This window comes from Dioscorea cayenensis, chromosome 2 (assembly GCF_009730915.1).
Source record: "Dioscorea cayenensis subsp. rotundata cultivar TDr96_F1 chromosome 2, TDr96_F1_v2_PseudoChromosome.rev07_lg8_w22 25.fasta, whole genome shotgun sequence".
Taxonomy (NCBI): Eukaryota; Viridiplantae; Streptophyta; class Magnoliopsida; order Dioscoreales; family Dioscoreaceae; genus Dioscorea; species Dioscorea cayenensis.
This window is the reverse complement of record NC_052472.1, coordinates 13,469,757-13,491,520: the sequence shown is the minus strand read 5'-3', so window position 1 is coordinate 13,491,520 and position 21,764 is coordinate 13,469,757. Positions and strand designations below refer to the sequence as shown.

At 36.7% G+C, this 21,764-nt stretch overlaps 2 protein-coding genes across 2 annotated transcripts; both read right to left on the bottom strand.

Moving 5' to 3' along the window:
• Positions 1-2,505: 2,505 nt before the first annotated feature.
• Positions 2,506-4,474, bottom strand: LOC120272744. Its single transcript, XM_039279582.1, has 2 exons — positions 3,234-4,474; positions 2,506-2,968 (listed from the first exon to the last, which is right to left on the bottom strand). The coding sequence occupies exons 1-2, from the start codon at positions 4,472-4,474 to the stop codon at positions 2,506-2,508; spliced, it is 1,704 nt and encodes a 567-aa protein (XP_039135516.1).
• An 11,619-nt stretch (positions 4,475-16,093) lies between these two features.
• On the bottom strand, positions 16,094-20,795 carry LOC120277616 (disease resistance protein At4g27190-like). The gene is made up of 3 exons (XM_039284477.1): positions 18,353-20,795; positions 17,816-17,849; positions 16,094-16,367 (listed from the first exon to the last, which is right to left on the bottom strand). Exons 1-3 carry the CDS (start codon positions 20,770-20,772, stop codon positions 16,269-16,271), a joined length of 2,553 nt encoding a protein of 850 aa, XP_039140411.1. The 5' UTR covers positions 20,773-20,795; the 3' UTR covers positions 16,094-16,268.
• Positions 20,796-21,764: the final 969 nt, after the last annotated feature.

Below are 21,764 nucleotides of genomic sequence, written 5' to 3'. Positions count from 1 at the left end.
AAATTTATTAAGAAAAGTGTGTTTTACTATAAGTGTAATTCTATTCAAGAGGTTGATTTGGATTATTGTTTAATTCTTTGTGCATCTAAGTTGGTACCTTTATATATATTGGAGAGTTATCTTTGCTTCCCCCACCATCAAATTAAGATGGAGAAGAAGAAGAAGAAGAAGAGAAGGAAAAGCAAAAGGTAAACAAGGAGACACAATTTTTATTTGACTATGTAATTAGAAAGTAAGATTATCATGTTTTCTTAACTAATAATCTTATATTATCAAATATTTCTATTAAAATACCTCACCTAAGATATGCCAAATATATAAATAAAATTCATAAAATTTTGATGTAAATATTAAAATTATTTAATAATAAGTATTTGCTATTATTTTATTTTTAAAAAGGTACATTTGTGTTTTGAAATATTTATTTTTTTTCTAATATTAATAATTCAAATTTAATTATTTAAATAAATATTAAATCTTTCTCCAACTTAATATTTTAAAAAAATCAATATCAATTTTTTTTATCTCCAACCAAATATTTCAATGGAAGGATTATTTATTTTTAAATTTTATAAAATGTGTTTTTTTATTTTATTGGATTTACCTCCATCGCAATTGACTGCAGTAGGTGAGGAAACAATGGATGATATCGGCAAATTGGTTGACTCTGTACAGGTTGGTGAAGCACAAGTTTAAGTTGACACTGGGGAACCCACTGTACCAAACATTGGGTCAGATAACATGCAAGCTTCGAATGACGATATCATCCAGCAAGAAGCAACAGGTGCGCACATTGATTCTGACAGTGACATACCTCAACCCCCAACGAACTTTGTACCACCGAAGAAAAGGCCTGCAGGATTTCAAAGTTTGACCAAACTACAACAGATGCCTCTTTCTGTCTTCCTTAACTCCCGAATGGATGAGTAAGTCAATTTAAAAAATTTGCGATTTCGTTATATTGATTGGCACTTATTTATCTTTTCAATGCGCAAGAACTTTTTACAGTTTAGAAAACAACTTACCAGTTTACAAACTGGAGTTTAAGTATGGATAACACATTATTAGTTATAAATTTAACTTTACTGTGTACAACCAGGAATTCGTATTGTTCTTTTCTTTTGCCATTCAATATTGGAAGTATGTGTTTGCAATATGTATTTCCTTGTCCATATTGGTGCATCCATGTTATGTTATTTTTTTTTTTTGTTGTGCTAAATTGTTTGTTTGAATCAGAACATATGTTTGGGCCAATGAATTAGGGCACACAAGTCGTGCCCATCTCTACACCTTGTTAGATGACAAGCATATGGTACCCGAGGACGTTGTCGACACCTTCGTCTTAATGTTGCTTGATTCCTTTAAGACATCCAGGACAATTTAAGCGGAGGACAACCATGACTAGACCAATGGCCCTTGCTCTCTCCAAAAAGGAACACTCAAGCAAGAACCTACACAAGATGTTGGCCCCGGCTTTGCATGACTATTCCTCAATTGAGGTTGTACTTATGCCAACCATTTCGCACAAGCACTACGACCTCCTCGTTCTCGAGAAAGACAAGCAAGAATACTTGCACTACTCATCAACTAGAAGGGCTGTGCATGATCAGGCAGCAAGGGACATGGTGAAATCCACAAACTGTTGTACTTCTTTACATGCCCTTTGATAATATGTGACTCATTGAGATTATGTTCATGCTTTCAGCGGGCCTTATTCGAGAAATATATTTAAGAGGCACTCGGTCTTGGAGACACTGTCTCGTACCCACTCACACATGTGAAACAATGCCCGCAACAGAGGCCCGGCAGTCTTGATTGTAGTATATATACAATGCGATTTATGGAACCGATATTGAATGGTGAGGACCTCCATGTACCACCAGGTGATATTGAGTTCTTACGACTAGAGTATGCAGTGAGAATTTAGCTGATGGAATCCTTTGGAAACCTATAGTCAAGGAAGATAACAATTCCGGCACCATTGTGGATGCACCAGGCCAGGACAACACAGGCGACTCAAACCTTGCACAAGCAGATGAGAATCCACCAGAGACAATTGAGTCAACCAAACCACCTGAGGCAACAACAACTACAGAAACATTTGTAGAGGAACAACAACAACTGGTGAATACTGAGAAAGACGAGTGATATGCATTCTACTTTTACCAGTTATTGTTCAGTTATATGTGTTGCAGTTTATATAACTTTTAGTGAACTGGATATTGGGAACTTGTGTTTACTGACGGATGTTTCAGTTTATAATTTGTTATAACTAATTACTTTACTAGGTTTGTGGTTACGTTTGTGGACTTCACTTTACGATATGAAACTATACTTTGGCATAGGTGATAACATTACATTATTATAAAGTAAACTACGAAAATTAATGGATTTTTCAAGTAATGAACTATATGGACCCAAAATGATATTGACAATTCATTTACTGAAAACAAAGGACATATTTTGACATACACTGGTTGTGAATACCCCAAGCAAAAGTCATAGTCAAGCAAAATACATAAAAGCCCAAAATTCAGTCTGCGATAACCTCGTTACAAGTAGCCCTATTATGGCCAACTTGTTGCCATCGGCTGCATCGTAATTCTCGTACGCCAAATGCTTGTGACTCAATCCTTCGACGTCTCGGCCTGCCTGGCCTTTTCTTGGCAATGGGTGGCCGAAGTTGGAGCACGCAGTTGTCATCCCATGGTTTATCATAATCTGGAATAGGGAAAATCTGATTGGCATAAGCCTTCTGAAATAAGTTGACAGTGTCGTATCTTTCAATGAAGCGGTGCACATTTGGTTATCAATCACTTCAAAATGTTCCCCATCCGAGCGACCTATGACCAAAGCCCTGCTCTCCTCAACTACGTCCTCAATCTTCTTATGGATAGTGGGGTAAAGGTAAGTGTCCCACGTCTGGCAATGTTCACGTCGATCGCACATCATGTTCATCATCTTGAACCTGCATTACATGAAGGAACAATAGTTGTAACTGTCTATGATGGATACTAACCGTTTCTATAATATAGTAAACAGAAATAGTTAATATTAAACCATATCGCCGGATATTAGTCCGAAATACTAGATTCTAAATCGTTAAAGGAAAAAGTAATATGTAGTATCTAATGATACGTCAATACATAATTTCTTAAAGTGGAAACCAAATATAAGTAGCTATTGCGCCATAACCTCCCGAAATGGAATATATTGTGTGGGAGCTGGCATACCTGATAGAATCCACTATGTTACATATTGGCAAGTGACGTGCTTCCCTAATCCAGGAGTTGAACCACTCAGCAACATTTGAGTACATCTCTCCCCATCGTCGACCTATGAACAAGTAGTTGGACCAATGTGATACATCTAACTTGTGAAGCAGCGAACTATGTGCTTCTGATGACATTTGTTGCAATTCATTTGTGGCAGCGTCGAATTCTGTCGATGTACATGCGTATGCGACATTGGCTATCAACCTCCAGCACTCATCTTTTAATATTTTCCCTAACTGGCTATTTGATTTAAGGAAGTTAGCCTGAAGATGGCATAAGCAATAACCATGTGTGGCAGATGGAAACACCTTGGAAACACCATTGACAAGGCCCTTGGACCGATCTGAAATGAATGTAATAATATCATGGTATTCGTCATCGCCATAGAGTGCATCACCCAATTTTAATATGAACCATGTCCAATTATCATCTGTCTCATTGTCCACGATGGCAAATGCTAGTTGAAAGAACCCCTCATTACCATCTTTCCCGGTCGCTCCTAATAGAATACCGCCGTATCTCCCCAATAAATGAGTACCGTCAAGAAATAACATGGGCCTACATCCCATCCTAAAACCATCCAGGGAAGCTTGGAAGCAAAAAAATCCCAGTCTAAACCGCTCACCATCTTTCTCAATTAGAACGATGCTGTCGGGATTGGTTTCAGTTACCTTACTTGCGTACCACAACAACAGATCATAGCTAGCTTTATCACATCCGTGTAGAATACCTCGAGCTAATTCTTTACCCCTCCAAGCTTGTTTGTATGGTAGCCGAACGCCATGGTCACGGAGTTTTTGAATTACTTTCCTGCTAACCCATTTTTTGGAAGCTTTCGGGTGTGATGCTGAACTAATACCACCACCACATGAATGTACATCATGCGATGTTTTGATTCTGAAAGTGGCAAGGTTACCTTCCTGGGAGGCATGGATATGCCATTGACATCCCTCAGCGGCACAAACCACGGTGACTCTCTCTTTATCGTTTTTTATGAACCTATAGTTGAAATTGCACCTGATGGCAAAGTCAGACAAAGCATCCTTGAAGTGTCTCGCATCCTCATAACGGTGACCGATTGTAGTTATTTCGGAGTCATTGGCTCGTCGAGCATTCGATACTATTGTACACCCCCCTTGTGAACTTGATGACAATTGTGGGCATAGACTCGATGAAGTGCTTTCAGATAATGGTTGCATGTGTAAGATGCCGTGAGTGACTGATTAGTAAATTTTGTAAATATGAACCATGACATATAAACATGTAAAACAATTTATAAACAGGAATAATTATGAGTAAACATGAATACACATGTTAATGCTCAACACATGATAGTAAACTAGTAATTAAAATAATAAACAAATACCATGGATAATAGTCTAATGTAGAATATAGAAAATAGTAAAACAAACAAATACACTAGTGACAATTACCGTAGCATTGATGGGCTTTCTCTGCCTTCAGGCTCTTCCGTGACTTCATTTATATTCTCAATAAGCATATCAACTACATTTTTTTTAAACATATGGTGGACTTCACATATTCTCGTGAAGTCAGTTTCAGAGTTGATACAAGAAGTTGTTCTAACAACATCTGGGATTAAATACTTTACTCTAACTAGAGGAGCTTCAAGAGACCAACGTGCACATATTTCGGCCAAGACAGATTCCCATTTGGTCAGCATAGTAAAATAAACAATGAATCCATTATTGTTATACCTTACGATCCCGCAAAATGAATCCATTAAAGACCTACAAAAATGAAAATCAAATAACCTTCAAACATCTAATCAGTTGGAAATTAACATTAATATAGCTCATATATATGTTCACCAACACCACAAAGATATAACACCTAACCACAACTTAATCAAGCTCCTCCAACTAGAAGAATGAAGAAAAAAAGCTTCTCAACAAAGAAGAAAAAAAAAAGACCAGTATCATGTCAACCAAAAAGACCATGAAGATAACACCTAACAGCACATCCACCAAGCTGCAGCAACAGGAAGAATGAAGAAGAAGCTTCTCAAGGAAGAAGACGAAGAAGCTTCTCAATGAAGAAGAAGAAACCTAGTTTCATATCCATTACTCAAGAATAATAACAAGAAATAAGAAGACAAGAAGAACAAGAAGAATGAAGAAGAGAAACTTCTCAAGCAAGGGAGAGATGGTACGGCAACATCATAGCTTTCTTGTACAACCTTGCCTCTGAAAAGATGATAACTGCTTGTGCGATATGAATGCGAAGCGTTCATTCCTTATGTTGAGCATTACTTTTCTCAGGTTTTTACATTAATATGTGTGTTTTTATGTTACTTTTATCCAGGTAAGGCTGTGAGGCTGAGTATGAAGGAAATAGGCCAATGTGGATCATAATGCACCTATTTTGGAGGAGATCTTGCTAAGGTTCAAACGCGAAGACATAGAACAGGTGTGAGATGCTAGAGTTTGTGCCAACCTCCTCGCATTCGAGTGAGCACATCCATTTGGAGCCGCACAAAGGCAGTCACACTCGAGCACTCCGTCTTATGCATATAAGAACAAGAGCTCCACCAACATGTATATCATTGAAGAAGCAAGTGATTCACGACGTGAACGTGTGCCCGTTTGCGTTACCCCGATGAAAGTATGGAATCGGGAAGTTATTCAGGTCGAAGACTGTAGCAACACTATAGCAGTACTGTTCACAGCCGGCCGAGAAATCAGAGAAACAGAGAATCCACACGGCCGTGTGGAAATTATCCACGCCCGTGTGGAAATTCCGCACGGGCGCGTGTAGCGTCCACGCCCGTGGAGTTGCCCGATTGTAGCCCTATTTAAAGCCGATTCAGCCCCGATTTTGGTATTCTTTTCTCCATCTTTTCCCCAACTTGCGAGAGAGCTTCGGCTAGGGTTTTGAGGGGTATTGGCTAGGCTTTTGGAGAGGTTCTACGGCTCCGACATCGCGCGTCGTTTGGAAGAAGGTTATTGGCAGAGCTTTCATCGGCATCGATCCGGCGAGGTGTATCCTAGGCCGGACAAAGGATCCCTTGCGACGAGTAGAGGACTCTCCACAAGACCATCGACACGACCATCGAGGGGGTTTCTTTATGGATTCATTGCTTTTACATTCGATTTCTTTGATTGTACTTAGCTCCATGTAGAGCTAAACCCCTAGTTGGTACTTGGGTGATTGTGAACCCTAGGATGTATTCGTTTTTTTGAACTTCTTTATTATGCTTTCAATTAATTGATGTTTATTGTGAGTTCCAACCTTGAATACTTGATTGTATGAACATTTCCCCTAGAGTGACACTAGGGTTGAGAGTTCTTGTTGGTAACCTTGTGAGTGACACACCACGAGCGTTAGACAAAACTAGGTTGAAGAGGGTTGAGAGGGTGAGTCGAGAGGTACAGGAGCGTCCCCTTTCACCTCCGACGTGATAGATTCTACCTCCGTTCCTCGAGTTCTTTGCAGCCATAATAGAGTGAATGGTCTAAGGGATGAATCTCCGCTGGGGCTTAGTTGCGCGTGCAACGGAGTAAAGCGTTGAGAGGATCTTAGTATCTAGCGCTTAATTGTGGTTAGGGACCTTCCGCTTGGACCAAAGGGTTAGGTCTATAATTAGGAAGAGATTTATCACCTGGAATCCCTAGAGCTCATTGCAACTTTATTCGAGTGCGAGCTTGAGAGGTTATTTAATCTCTCCTCCTGGACATGAATAGAGTTAGGCATAGTTGACCTTAGATTTGGGACTATGTACGTAAAGATTTCCACGACTCACCATTGCATTGATTAGGAAGCATAATAGAGAGTTCTTGCACTTGAAGCGATTATCCTAGGTGAAGCATCATCCGAGTACCCCATCTTTATCGATTGTCTTACCTCCTCCTTACTTTTGCTCTCTTACTTATTGCTTTTAATTGTTGAGAATTGAATCATTGTCACACTTATGGTATTCCACATAGCTAAGAATCGAATTAAGTGTCTTTACTCCCTACTCCCTGTGGATTCGATACCCGCTCACCCGGGATTATTATTTCGACAAACCCGTGCACTTGCGGGATATACGCAAGGAGACCTTGTCAAAAGACCCGGACTCATGCTTCCCGCCTCAAAGGACAAAGGGCAATTGGTGGCATTTCACAAAATTCTCATGGTGCAAGCTAACGGGAGGGACCAGGAAGACCACTTTTCAAAAAGAAAGGACTTAATGGTCTACGTGAATGTCAGAAGGACTTAATGGGTATTTGAAAAAGTTCCAGGGACTAAAAAGTAATTTACCCTTATTATAAAGATGAAATATATATATAAATATAAAAAAGAAAAAATTATCTAAAAATCCCTGGATAGTTTCAAACTTCCACTGCAGTTCCTCTAACAATTGGATTTCCTATTAGATCCCTCCTTTTTTAAGCCAAATTCTCTTTAGTCCTTGGTGTTACTTCAGTCAATTAAATGGATGGAAAATGTTACAAATGCCTATGTACCCATGTGAGATGGAAAAAAGTAGAAGAGACAATTTTCCCTCCAAGTCATATCACAATTAATGGAAAGTATGGTCATATCTTCCAATGAAGCTTCTTTGTCAAAAAGAGAGGATATTTCACTCCTTCTTCTCATTCTTGCCATTCTTGTTAAACTTCTTCTTCATCTTGGTTTGGTTGCCAAAACTTCAACTTATTTCCATCTTGTTTAGGTAGCAGGTTAAAGTGAAGATATTTATACATAAGTTGTTGTTGTTGTTGTTGTTGTTGTTGTTCTTCTTCTTCTTCTTCTTCTTCTTCTTCTTCTTCTTCTTCCTATTATTTTGCATGGAAACTTTTCTGCTGTGGAGGGAAACAAAAGAGAAGGACATGTGCTTCAATTCACCATCCTAAGTTCATGCGAGTCAGTCATGGGTGAACCATGTGTGTGTTTGGCCCTAAATGTTTCTCAAGAGAGAGTGAAGTTCGTAATGCGTGACTTATACAAAATGCTTTACCCAATTAAGTCTGATGTAGATTTTCAACGCATGTGCCATATACCATAGTTTCAACAAATTTGTCGTGGCATTATCATTGAGGAAGTGAGTGTGTTTGCAAATGGAAATTCGACCTCCTTGACCCATCATAATACAACAATGACTACCATTACTGGTTACTTGTCTTTTATGTGTTCCTGTGTTCTTTGATGTTAGTACTATTAATGACAATCATTTGTTGTGTATTAATATTACTTACTATGTATTATTAATGGTTTCTGTGTACTATACCAGCTTCCTGTTTATTATTTTGATTTCCTGTGTATAATATATGTTTATTGTATAGAATATTTGTTTCCTGTGTGTATACTATAAGGAAAAATTTTGACTTTACATTCATAAAAAAATGATAAAATCCAGGTAACTATATGGTGCGCTGCTCCAGAATGCCAATGGCGAGTGTATGCTTCTAAAGAGGGAACTCATGCCACGTCCTGGCTGAAGACAATGCAAGCAACTCATATTTATGGTGGAGGAACTGGTATGACAGTACATCCAAAAGCAAGCAAGAAGTGGGTTTCCAAACGTGTCATACATAAATTAAAAGAAAAACCATTGTACAGAGTTGTTGACATATAGAAAGATATATTGCTCGACCACGGTGTTCGTCTACTGTACAAGTGTGCTTGGATGAGGAAGAAGCTTACCAGGTTAATAAATCATGGTAGCCAGATTAGTAGCTATGATTTTTTTCTATGGTACGCAGATAAAGTAACCGAGACAAATCTCGGTAGCATTGTCACCATTGAGAAGATGGCGAGTGGTTTAAGCCTGTTTTTTTCATTTGGGGCTTCTTTATTGGGGTTTAAGCATGGGTGCCGGCCATTAATTTTTATTGATAGAACTCATTTGATGACCAAGTATGGTGGGAATCCGCTAGGGGCAACAGCGAAAGATGACAACAATGGTTTATTCCACGTAGCATTTGCTATCATCAACAACAAAACTAATAAAAATTAGACTTGGTTTCTTGCTACTCTTTAGGAGGCCTTGTACAGTAAGGATAACTATGATAAAATTATAACATTTATATCAGATCAATCCAAGGGTCTGCGTGAGTCATCCCCTCATCACCACATGGTTATTGCCTATGACATTTTGAGGCGAACTTCATGAAGACCAACTCTAACCTCGGTAAAGCTTTAAACTTATGAAGGGATATGTTATCCAAATGACGCGAACAATCCAATAGGTGGGATATACACCTCTGTCCTAAAAGACAAAAAAGGTTGAAAAATTGTTGATGGCAGTCGTTTCCTAAGAGTGCGTCGCCCTACTGAAGACACGTATGAAGTCATTGACAACAACAACAATGCACTCAGCCTATAGTTTCGTGGGTGTTCATGCAGAAAGTGGAAAAGTACATGGCCTATCTGTGCAAACATGCATGTGCGGCGATCATACAAAACAAACACAAATGTCCATTCTTATGTTGATGATTACTTCACAGTGGAATGGTATCATCAGAGTATGCAAATCCAATATCCCCTGTTTCTGGCATTGACAAGCCATCCGGTAACAACCATCAACTATGACTTAGGCCACTATTATCAAAGAAACTATCACACTGTCTAAGAAGAAAAGAGAATAGAGTCATAAGCCTTCGATGTCTGCAAATTAAATTGTAGCTGGTGCCATCAAGCTGGACATAATCAGTGATCATGTAATGAAGTCAAAGCGGATTGACAATGCTAAATCTAATGGTATCGTATGATATTTGATTTTGCTTTCGCATGTTTGTTGGCATGACCTTTGTAATATTTTCATTCCCTATGTAAATTTCTCCCGTTTGTGTGTATAAAACCTTATTTACTATGTATATTTTTGTTTTATTGTGTGTGATATCCAACTTCCTGTATATGTTTTTGTGTTACTATGTATTATATTGGTTTTGCTGTGTAGTTTATCCATTACCTATGTTTATTTCCTGTATATTGTCATGATGGATTTCATATGTTAAATGCATAACCAAATTTTCCATTACAGACAAATATAGGAAATACAAATACAAGGTCTAGAAAGTTTATTGTTTATGTTTGTTTAAAATACATTATAAATTATTTGCAAGATCTTCATTCTCAGCATTTTCAAAGCCCTGCACCGTTACTGTTGGAAAATCGTTTAAGTCAACGATGGTCTCAGTTTTCAATATGCTGGCAGTCTCCAGGTTTGCCTTGTCCTGCCTCACATCAACGTCGACAACATCTTTAGCAGTGGTCCCAATCTATTCATTCTCCCCAATGGGGTCTTTGTCCCCGACTGTTTTCTTCTCCTCGTCGGTATTCTTCTCACATTTGGTGTCCTTCTCCCTCCCGGCCTTCTTCTAACTTTCAGCATCTTTCTCCCTGGTGGCCTCCTTCTCCCTAGCGGCCTTCTCACCTTTAGTGTCCTTATCCCCGGCAGCCTCATTCTCCCCTGAGGGGTCATTCTTTACACTAGTGCTCAGTATAATTTTTTTCCTCATCGCATCGACAAGTATTCAGGTAACATAGCAAAGGTGGAGGATTAGGATGTCCAATTGTGATATGGACAATTCTTCCCCGTTCAAAAGCTGTCTATATATCACATGCAAAAAAACCGGATAATCAATGGGCCCAAGTTACTGCTGGGGATAGTTCCGCACATCCTCTAGTGGAAGGTGTCGGTATAGATTACTAATTGTGTTAACCTCAATGCATAGTTCAAAGAGATCCCCTTGAGACATTTAATGGAACTTGTTAGTAGTGACTAAATAGGAGAGCATACCACAGTTCCAAAATATATTTATGTCATTTACCATGTCTACAATGTCAGAATCATAAATGTCTAACTTGAGTGACGAGTAGTGCTACTTTTCAATGTCTAAAACGAGCAGATGGTAATGAACGCGAAGTATGATTGGCATAAGTATAAGCTCAGTTGTTTTGTGTTCGTATATGACATCTTCCATTAGGCTTACTACTTGTTCCACTGCAAATTACGATTTCTGCATAGCAAGTGCTAGGTGCCGTGTGACAACTGTACATCTCTTCAATGCCAATCGATTTGTTAGCAATTCCACGCGGAGCATGAGTATGAGGACATCCAATACATCATCGGGACATTTTCTTTCCCTTCAATGAAGACATACAGGTTGGCACGGGTGGTATATTCGTAGTCTTTGTCATTCCTCCAAATGACAAAGCTATATAAAAGAAGTACACATAAGTCCATAAGTTTACACAATAAATTTCAAGTTTACACAAGAAACATAGAATTTACACAGGTAACAATATCTCTACATATTAAACTTACACAGGAAACAATATCTCTACATATTAAACTAAATGTTTACACAGGAAACAATATCTCTACATATTAACCTAATTGTTTACACAGGAAACTAAAAGAATACACAAGAAACATATATTATAAACAAGAAACTATAGATATAAACATAATAATATAAAATTTACACATGTGTGATAAAGACATGATTCCATAATATAAATTATCTGTGCTATACGAGAAAAAAAATTACCTGTTGAAACGTGTGTTCTGGAAAATGGTGAGGGCTGTTTTTTCTAATTGTTTAAGCCTTTCGAAACCTTGATATTTCTTTTTTTGGTAGTAAGTCTGTCGCAACCATCTTTTGATCCTCATAATACACTTATCCTTCTGCTTTAGGATGGTATGTGACCCGCAAGCGGCTCTTTTGCTGGTCTATCCTTTCTCAAATTGGTCAGGGATTCAAGTAGTGCGTCTATAGCATGTAATGCTTCCTAATCAGCTCCAGAGTCCTCACTCAAGGGGGAAACCTTTTGAATAGGTTTTTTTTCAGTGGTGGGACCCTATTCCTTGGAGCTCTCTTTGCTAAAGCCATTTTCGGTGGGGCTCTCTTCGGCTGAACTCGCTTTGGCGGTGTCTTCTTTATTGGGTCTCTTTCTGGTGGAACTCTTTTTAGAGATGGACTACTTTGATGTGTGTCTTGCAAAGCCATGCGCCGTGTAACACGTTTAGGGGAAGTATCTTTAGCTGTTACCTGGATCTGGGCAGCCACTAGGGCCTTAGGAGGAGGGACATAAGATGTAATTTCATCCATACCGTCCTTAGGAGACGGGACATGAGATGGAATTTCATCCGTGCCCACCTCAGGAAACGGGACATGAGACGAAATTTCATCCATGCCGCCCTCAGAAACTAGAATTTCATCACTTCGGATGGAGCGATCAGCTGCATGGACCTGTGCTACAGCTTCTGGCTCTTGCTCTTCAGTAGCTGTTGGTGGAACATGAACATCCCCACAAGCAACTTTGTCATGTTGTGCTAGGATTTCCGCATTACCTGTATACTTTGTATTGTACTGGTCAGAACACCCTCTCCAAGACCATGCTACCCTTTTGAATCCAGAGGCGATGACCTTGAGTTAGCTGTCTTTCGCTTTGCATCTTCACGGGCACGCTTGTCCATACGAGCTTGCAGGTCACGGAACTCTGTTAATACTTGTTGCAATGACAACCGCATTTCATCGTCACCTCGTGGAACCTCCTTCGGCCTCTTAACCAAAAACTGTCGATGGCCAATTTCCTCAGAGGTGGTTGGGGAGATTGATCCCAAGCTCGTTTCTTTGTTGACTCAAAGCTTGAGTTTTTCCCAGTGGTCGAGGGCCTGGTTAGTTATCAAGACTTCCTTTTAGAGTAGCCCGATTCCAAAGATCTGACAAGGGTTTGCTTCTGGGTATGCTTAACATTACCAATTAACATATTCTCTTCATCGTTAGCTGGTAAAATCTCAAAGAACTGCTAAGTAAACATGAAACATTGGAATATTAGCATATTATACACAGTAATGCTATAATATACACAAAACACAATAAACTATACACAATAATGTTATTTTATACACAGTAATATGGTATTATACACAGAAAGTTAATAAAATACACAGTAACACAATATTATACACATGAATCAAGTAATATACACAATAAACCATTATAATACATGGGAAATAACTCATTCATATAAATTACCAATCATTTTAGAAAGCAATAGTAATAACTTTTTTTTTCCCTTTGAATGATTTCAATAGCGGCTCGATAGACACCGCCTTTATGAAACTGGACTTCGTGTAACACATTATACGGGGTGTCTGGCCTAATCTTTGTTTGTTCACACATCCAGTCACCTCATAAAACCAAATGATCAGAGAAATGGAGCAACCTTTCAAATACCCTACATAGTACACTTTCCTTTATAGCGAAGTTGGACACGGGTAGCTGTAGTAAGGATGTCGGCCATCAACCACATGTAAGTAGCATACACCCAGGCGTAACGGCCAAATGACCCTAAATCATCGGCGTACCTTGCTACGAATGATGGCTCATTTCAAATAAGTGTTGGAGAACAAAATCATCGTCATGGAGTACACCACCAAGAGCTTGACAAAGGCCTCCTTGTCGCCGTATTTGCTGCATACAATTCTTAGTAGGCTATCTTTAATTACATCATGGTGACGGTTATGGATTTTACGCAGAAAATTCTTCTCAAATTCTGATTGAACCTTCTCATGCTTGAAAGATACAATATCTCCATCACAACGGAGGCCTAGGATGAGAGCAACGTCTTCTACTCTGAACGAGAGCATGCTTTGTCCTATCTTAAACATTTGACTATTGTCATCATACACCTGCAACACCGCGTCAAGAACCCTTCTCTCTTGCAATACGGGAGCAACATCCATCAAATGGGCAAACGGCGTCCAGCGGAGGATCTCCCAATGGCGCTTGTTCATTTGTTTTTTCAACTCTGCAATCGTTTCAACAACAGGGGTCCAGATAACGCCGAGCGTTTACAAGTGTTGTTGCTATCTTTTGATCTATATAAAAAATGCAAACATAGACTCAATCACTAAGAGATAAACATAATATTATACACAACAATCCGCAAAGTATACACAAGAAAAGCAACAAACTTTACACAAGAATGTCGATATTAATAAAGTAATTACACAATATTACACAGAAAATAGAGAATGCCACTCTGATAGCCTTCCTTCGATTCCAATCAGGTATGTCTTCTAACCTTTGTGCTGCTTTTTTCCCTTAAGTTAACTTAGCAATCTTTTACAGAAGCCCTTGTCGAAGATGTTTCCGAACTAATGAAAACCATGGATGGAGTCGAAGAACTCGAAGACGATGTTTTGCAAGAAACAAGAAAGCGGAAAAGAGGATTTCAACAGCCTTTACCGAGATAAGGAGGTGAGAGGTTGCAGCCTTTAAGCGAAGATAGGGTTTCGATCTTGAATCCCAATGAAAGCATGCACCAACAGTCCTCACCAGATGTTCCCAAGAAAAAAATGAGGTTAAAATTGTCATTTCGGCCAGTTGAAATGATGGTTAATTCTTCTCAAATGTTTTCTCTCATGGGCATTGGCGTAATTTCATATAGGTTTTAATGCTTCCATTTTCTCCGGTAACTGTTAATGGGCGGAAAAGTAAATAAAAAAAAATTAAAAAAAATGATCCGTGAGAAAACTTAATACTTTGGGTGATTAAATGGGATTATCCAAACTTTTCAGAGATTTTTGGGTACTTCCCCAGTATAAAAAATCTTACACAATTGTATTTATGTGTGAGCGTGCATATGTATCATTAAGCCTTATCAAACAAGCTACATCCATTTGAGCTGGTTTATTAGCGAAATGAACTAGTGAGACAAAGCTTGACTGAATGCAAACAGCTCAACAACATTAAATGTGTATATCTCTAACATATTTATTTAATAATATCTCATTGTTTTTACCATGCATTAAAAAGAGAATAAAAAATAATTGTGTAGTGAAAATTTGCAAATATCCCTAGACAAGGTTGATTCTTAAATCTGAAGAACAATCGCCACCCTAAAAATAATAATGATATTAAAAACAAAATACACATGCACATCTTGACCAGGCATTTTTTGGCAAATGTGAGAAAGAAGCATTTTATTTTGCTTATAGCTATATTGTACATCAAATTATTAGTGAAATTTAGCAGTTGCTATAAATACGTGTTGAAAGTTTGAAACTCAGAGTGGGAGTAAAAAGCAAGCCATTTGTTATGTTTCAAAAAAAATTTCCTTAAAAATCATTACTAGATTCAAGAGATACCATTTATAATAAAGTCGAATAGAAATTGTAACAAGAAGATACAACTAGATTAACATTTAATACAACTAATAGAAAATTTACTGGATCTTAAACAAAGAAGAAATCAAATATTTTAATTATTTAGATCTCAGTAGCAAGTAATAATTGGCTAAAAAAAATTTCAACATAATGAACATGAAAGATCTAAGGAAATGACATCATTGGCTTTCCACAGCTCATGTTTGAACAGAATAATATTGGAACATAAAGTGAAAACCAATGATTTTTGAACAAAAATGATTATTTAAGAACCACGAGAATTGACTAAATGAAGAACAAAAGATTCAATAAAATATTTAGGTAACTCAAATAACATATTGAATCAATTTCCAACCAATTATGAAATATTAAAACCAGAGTACAATGGGATTGTTTAATTTTCAGAACACAAGAATTAGTAATCTAAGATCATAACTCAATTTAGATTATAGTAAGGCCTAATGCTAGCAACAATGAATTTCAATATAGAAATGAGCATGGAGTAAACAACATAACAAACAAGTAGTCCATACTGAATCTAAGGAAACCATCCAAACATCATCTGCACCTAAAGCAGTTTAAATTTCAATATAGTAAGGCCTAATGCTAGCAACAATGAATTAACTGAAACATAACATCAAGTGTCAGAATAAAACAAGACCATCCACAAATACTAAACTTTGCATGTTCATGAAGGCTAAATTGCTCACCTGGAATCACTTTAGAAACTCTAAATGTATTAATCTGCAAGACCACCATATTTTCTATATAAACATACAACAATAAGTCACAAAAATTCCAACACTCATTAAATAACATCAAAATATAACAAGACAGGCAAGTCTCAATCTAACCCAATAGAATTACTAATATGAATAAATTCCAAAACATCGTTCCAAATAAAAGATGCTGCTTGATAAGAAATCTTTCTCATCTTTCTCATCTTGAAAATTAAGCCTTGCAATCTGAGATTAAAAATAAAAAAAATGTGAGTTATGACTAGATAAGTAAAATAACAAACAACATATGTTGTAGTATCAAGTTTTTCAAATTATTTGAACAAATTAAGGGCTGGTTTTTAATGGCAATTATAGAAATATTCTATTTGTGACACATTCATTCAATATGCTTTAGTTAAGAAATATACACCTCTACAAACATACACATATTTGACTAATATGGTACAAATCAATAAAATTATAATCAATCAGACATTAATAATATTATAATCTTAATCCTGCTGATTAACTCAATGTCGAATTCCAATTGTTAAACATCTAATATATCAACATATACCATGTTAATTATATATTGATTTCAAAATTTACTCAATTTGGAGAAAGTTGATAAACCCAAGTTTGCCCTTATTAGTAGTGGAAAGACATTGATTCAATGTCAATTCACATTGCTTGCCTGCTCATTTAAGTTGAAGTCATAGAATTTTGATATCACTCATTCTAGTGTCTATTAATGAATTTGTGACTTTTTAATTTTTATTAGCAACTAACTACATAATTTATTAAAATAACTTGTGTTGTCCATAAAAATGTTCAGTACAAAAATAAGGATTTTGCTCAAATAATATTTTTTTTAAACACTATACAAAAGCTACATACCTTAGTAATAAATTTTTTCTTATCATATTCTAAAAATCTCTAACATTCTCCAGAAAAGATTTCATTCCTTTTAATTTTCTCCAAATTCCTATTTTACAATCAAACTTTCAAATTTTTAAATTGTTTATCAAACATCATAAAACTTTTAAAATTTTCAGATTTGTGATATTTACAAATTTCGTAAATTTTATAAATTTAAAAAAAATCATTTATTGTTAACATTTCCACACCATTTGAGTAAATTCACTATTTTGTATGTTTTCATAAACTACAAAAATTCATATTTTTCTATGATGTCAAGAATTCAAAATGGCAATGCTGCAATTTTTCTTCTTCTCTTTTAATTTTTATGGACAGGCCGCAAATCACGAACATGCACAGGGATGATTTTAATACTTTTTAACATTAGTGTATCCTCATCTCGTATAAGTTGAGATTTGAATCCGCCTTTTCAGTAAGGCACAAACGCCTGAGGTAGGGGATCCGGTGCTCATAGACTATGAAGTTCTTGGCAAGATTTCATATTAACAATCTCATGATTTCAAATATTTGTATATTTATAAAAGAAATTTAGATTTCAAATTCAATGACATTATATTTTTAAAGAATTTCAAATTAATATTCATTGATTTCTCATTTAACTTTTTGCTCATAGAATATGTTTGAAAAAAATATGAATAAATTACGAATTAAACCATCAATATATATATATATATATATACATAATGCTTCATGCTCAAATCTAATCAAACAGATAAATATAAATTGGTTAAACAACAAAATGGTTGAGTACTCACCTTGAACATTTGTTCCATGGTTGGAATTATATTCCTGTTGATAGAAATTAAGTTAGAATTTAATTTTCTTTTCAGAAAACCTTATAAAAGGTCAATTATAAATAAACCTCTATTTAACAATACAAAGGATAATAACTGAAAAATGAGTTTCACTATACCAAAAAAAGCCAAGATAAATTAAGAATTTAGAAAACTAAAAAGACTAATAATAAATTAGTTCAAATGTTTAGACATGGGATGTTTAGTTGGTGAGTTACTCACACACAATCCCACCAAGCATACCAAACTTATCCCATGAACCTATTATTTAATAAAACATATTTATTAATTATTTTTTAAAAAAATATTAATATAAAAAAATATCTATTTATTAATTATAAAAGAAAATTTTTAATTTTAAGATATTAGTTGAATAACAGAATGATCATGATCAGCTCATCAACAAGATTTTATTCTAAATCAATTTTTTAACAAAAAAAAAAAATCCATTCAACGCACTTTTTTTCAGCAATCAAACACAACCATATGAAAGATTACCTGAGCCTTCTAGCATACTCATCCATCTCGTCACTCTCATCAAAGAAAGGTTGAAGATGTTCTTTCAACTGTGGACCTTCCCAAGCCAATGCTTCCCACCATTCTTGGCTCCCTGTGATCTTTGCAGAAACAATTGTCTTGTTGCTTATCAAGAAAGGGAGCCTCTTCAATTTGGGACAATGTATTAGGTCAATATCCGAGAGTAAATCACAAACCAATTTCCCTTGGCAAATACTTGATAAGCTTGGCAAGCACCGCAAACTTAACATCTTTAATTTTGGAAGGGCAGTCATATCTGCACTAGCTTCACCTGAAATTATATCCTCCATCTCATGGCACCCCACTATTGATATCATTTCAAGATTTTGAAGGTTGTTCACAAGCAAATCAATTGGTATCAAATACTTTAACTTGTGACAATATTCAATCATGAGGTGTGTCAAGTTCTTGAAGGTTTTCTCATGGGCTTTTTCTTTGCACAAGCCCTTAAAACTGTGGAGTTCTGTCAAATGAAGCCTTTTTAAACTAGGAAGCACAATTTCTCCATCCCCTCCAATCCACAACATTTTTTTACATTTTTGGATTCTACAGTATATCAACCGTCTTAATTCATCAAACCCAAAAAAGTCTGACAATTGGACGAAATTACGTCCAGCAATTTCCAAATAGTTTGTAGCACTAGGCAACATAACTTTGTCCATGCTCTCATTTTCGACATTATGTCCATCATATATATAACTTACTGTAAATAGAAGACGATCAAAAATTTTCAAGAGATCAAATTCATTAGCCCTGCTAATGTAGCTATTGAAGGTCAACACATCATTGAAATCAGCTGAAAATCTGGTCAACTTCTTTAGGCTTATGATTTCCTGATCAACTGTTGAATTATCTACAACATAACCACCAAATCCCAATAAGCCTTTGTGCATGTAAAGAATTTCAAGGCAAGGCATTTTTAAAAGTGCTTTAGATCGAAAACCTCCCCATCCTCCGTTGGAAATATCTAGATGTCTAAGTTTTACCAAGTTTTCAAGCCCATGGGGTAATTCTTTCAGGGATTCTAGCCCTCCTAGTGCTAACAGTCTTAGTTTCTGGAGCTTAGCTAGTGAAGGCAAACACTCGAGCTCACTACAACTTGTCAAGATTAGGGTTTGAAGATTCACTAAGAGAGAAATCGAATCTGGAAGTGATTTTATTCCAGTATTAGAGAGGTTAAGGACTTTAAGGCCGTGCATATGCTTGAAGAATGTGTCAGAAAAGGTGATCCCAGAGGGTATTAAACTAGGCTTATGATGTAGCAGCAAAGTAGATAGTCGGGGACAATTTGGTTGGCCTCTAAATGCTTTGATATCATTTCTCATCAACGAGACTCTTTGTAGACTTTCAACCCATTCTTCCTCCTTAGGTAATTCCATCAAGCCTAACCCAGCTTTTACCATGAAGAGAGGCTGTTTCGGGTTGTCCCTTGTGATGTTAATTGCTAGATCACGGATCAAGTCATGCATCCTCACATATTTATTATTTTCTTCAATATTCTCTATCATACATGCATCTTTGAGTTCCTGGAGATAAGCATGCCCTTTGTCTTTCTCAGTCTGTATACTCCCCTCTTCATCGATCAATCCCTCAGCCCTCCAGTATTCAATTAACTCATCAACTAGTATTATATAGTCCTCTGGATATAGAGCACAATACAAGAAACATGCATGAATTTTGTCACTGCTCAACCAGTTGTAACTGAATTTAAGACTCCCAAACACTTCTTCACCCATACCATGTATCTGATCTGCTCTTGATGTCTTGAGTTGTTGCAATGCATTCCTCCAGACTGACGGTTGATATGTTTTCCTCAAAGCACGACCAACAGTGATTAGGGCCAGTGGCAGCCCTCCACATTCCTTTGCTACCTGCTTTGCAATTGGAAGAATTTCAGTAGACATAATAACATCCTCAGCACCAACTTTTTCCTTAAACAAACTCCAAGCTTCTTCATCAGTAAGACCCCCTACTTTAATTTCTTTTTCGCTCTCCATGCTATTACAAACATTCATCGAACGAGTGGTCCACACAACTTTGGACCTATTACTTCCATCAGGCTCAGGAATACCCACATTTTGTAGAGAAACTCTTTCCCAAATATCATCTAAGATGATGACAAAGTTCCTCCTCCTTCTAAAAGCTTCATGTAATACCTGTGCTCTGCTCATTAAATCTGCAGATGAAGAGAGTTGACAATCTAACCCTTCTGCAATTCTATTTTGAAGCTCCTTCTCATTGAAAGAACTTGAAACAGTCACCCAGATGACGATTTCAAAATCATCCATTGTTCTTAACTGATTGTAAACCTGCGTCATGATTGTTGTCTTCCCGACACCGCCCATACCATACACACCAATTTTACCAACCTCAAGATTCATGATGCATTGCAAAATCTCTTCTATTTTCCTTTCAGCTGAAGTGCCATGTAAGGTTGTTGTAGGCAAACTGGAGGAAGTTTCAGATAGTGAATCAATAAATAAAATTTCCCCACTTCAGCAAATGGCTTTCCTTTTTCTTGAAGATCTTTGACTTCGCGGAGTATTCCCATTGTCTTCTTGCTTCTCTTCAAACGGGAGTAGTAATTTGGGCAAAATCCTTTGCAGCACATATGGTGTGCACTGCCAGAGCCTAAGCTGTTCACTTTTTCTTCTATTTTCCCCACGTCCTCCACCCAATTTGTTACCGCTTCTTTCGGTCTTTTTCCATGCCGCATCTTGCCTGTCTCCAGATTGTCACAGATGTCATTTTTTTGGCTGCTCAAAGTTCTCCACTCATGCTGCATAGTTTCCTCATTTTCTCTATGTCTTCTGATATACTTCAATTGTTGGCAAATTGGTCGGCATGCTAACTGGCAAGCACTTGATAACAGCCCAGTTGTAATCTCCATTATATCTAGTAAGAGACTTGTACAGTTTCAATTAGCTGGGACAACAATCAGATTTTCATCAGAAAAATGGCCAGCACGCAAAATGAAGAAAAGAACAAAGAAACAACATTACTAAAATCTATCAAATAAGAAATATAACTGGAACCAAACATGTATCAGGGTGCAAGTTCGTTTTCAACATTATAAATACTACACAACTAAATCATTATGAAAAATAAGAAGATTAGACTTAAAAACAGATTAATCTTGAGCTATGTAACTAAAAATTAATGAGATAAGGTGCTTGTGAGTTGAACTTCAGAATTTCTCTAGTTAAATTTCTCCTATATGTTTCTGCTATATGTATATAAAGTTCCTTAAAGCCAGTCTTTCAAATTTGAGACTTCACATAGTCTTTAAAGGGCAAACCTCTTAATACATGCTGTTGTTCTAACCTTTTTAATTTTTTTAGTTGTAAGTTTTTCAATTGTGAAGGAAGCATGT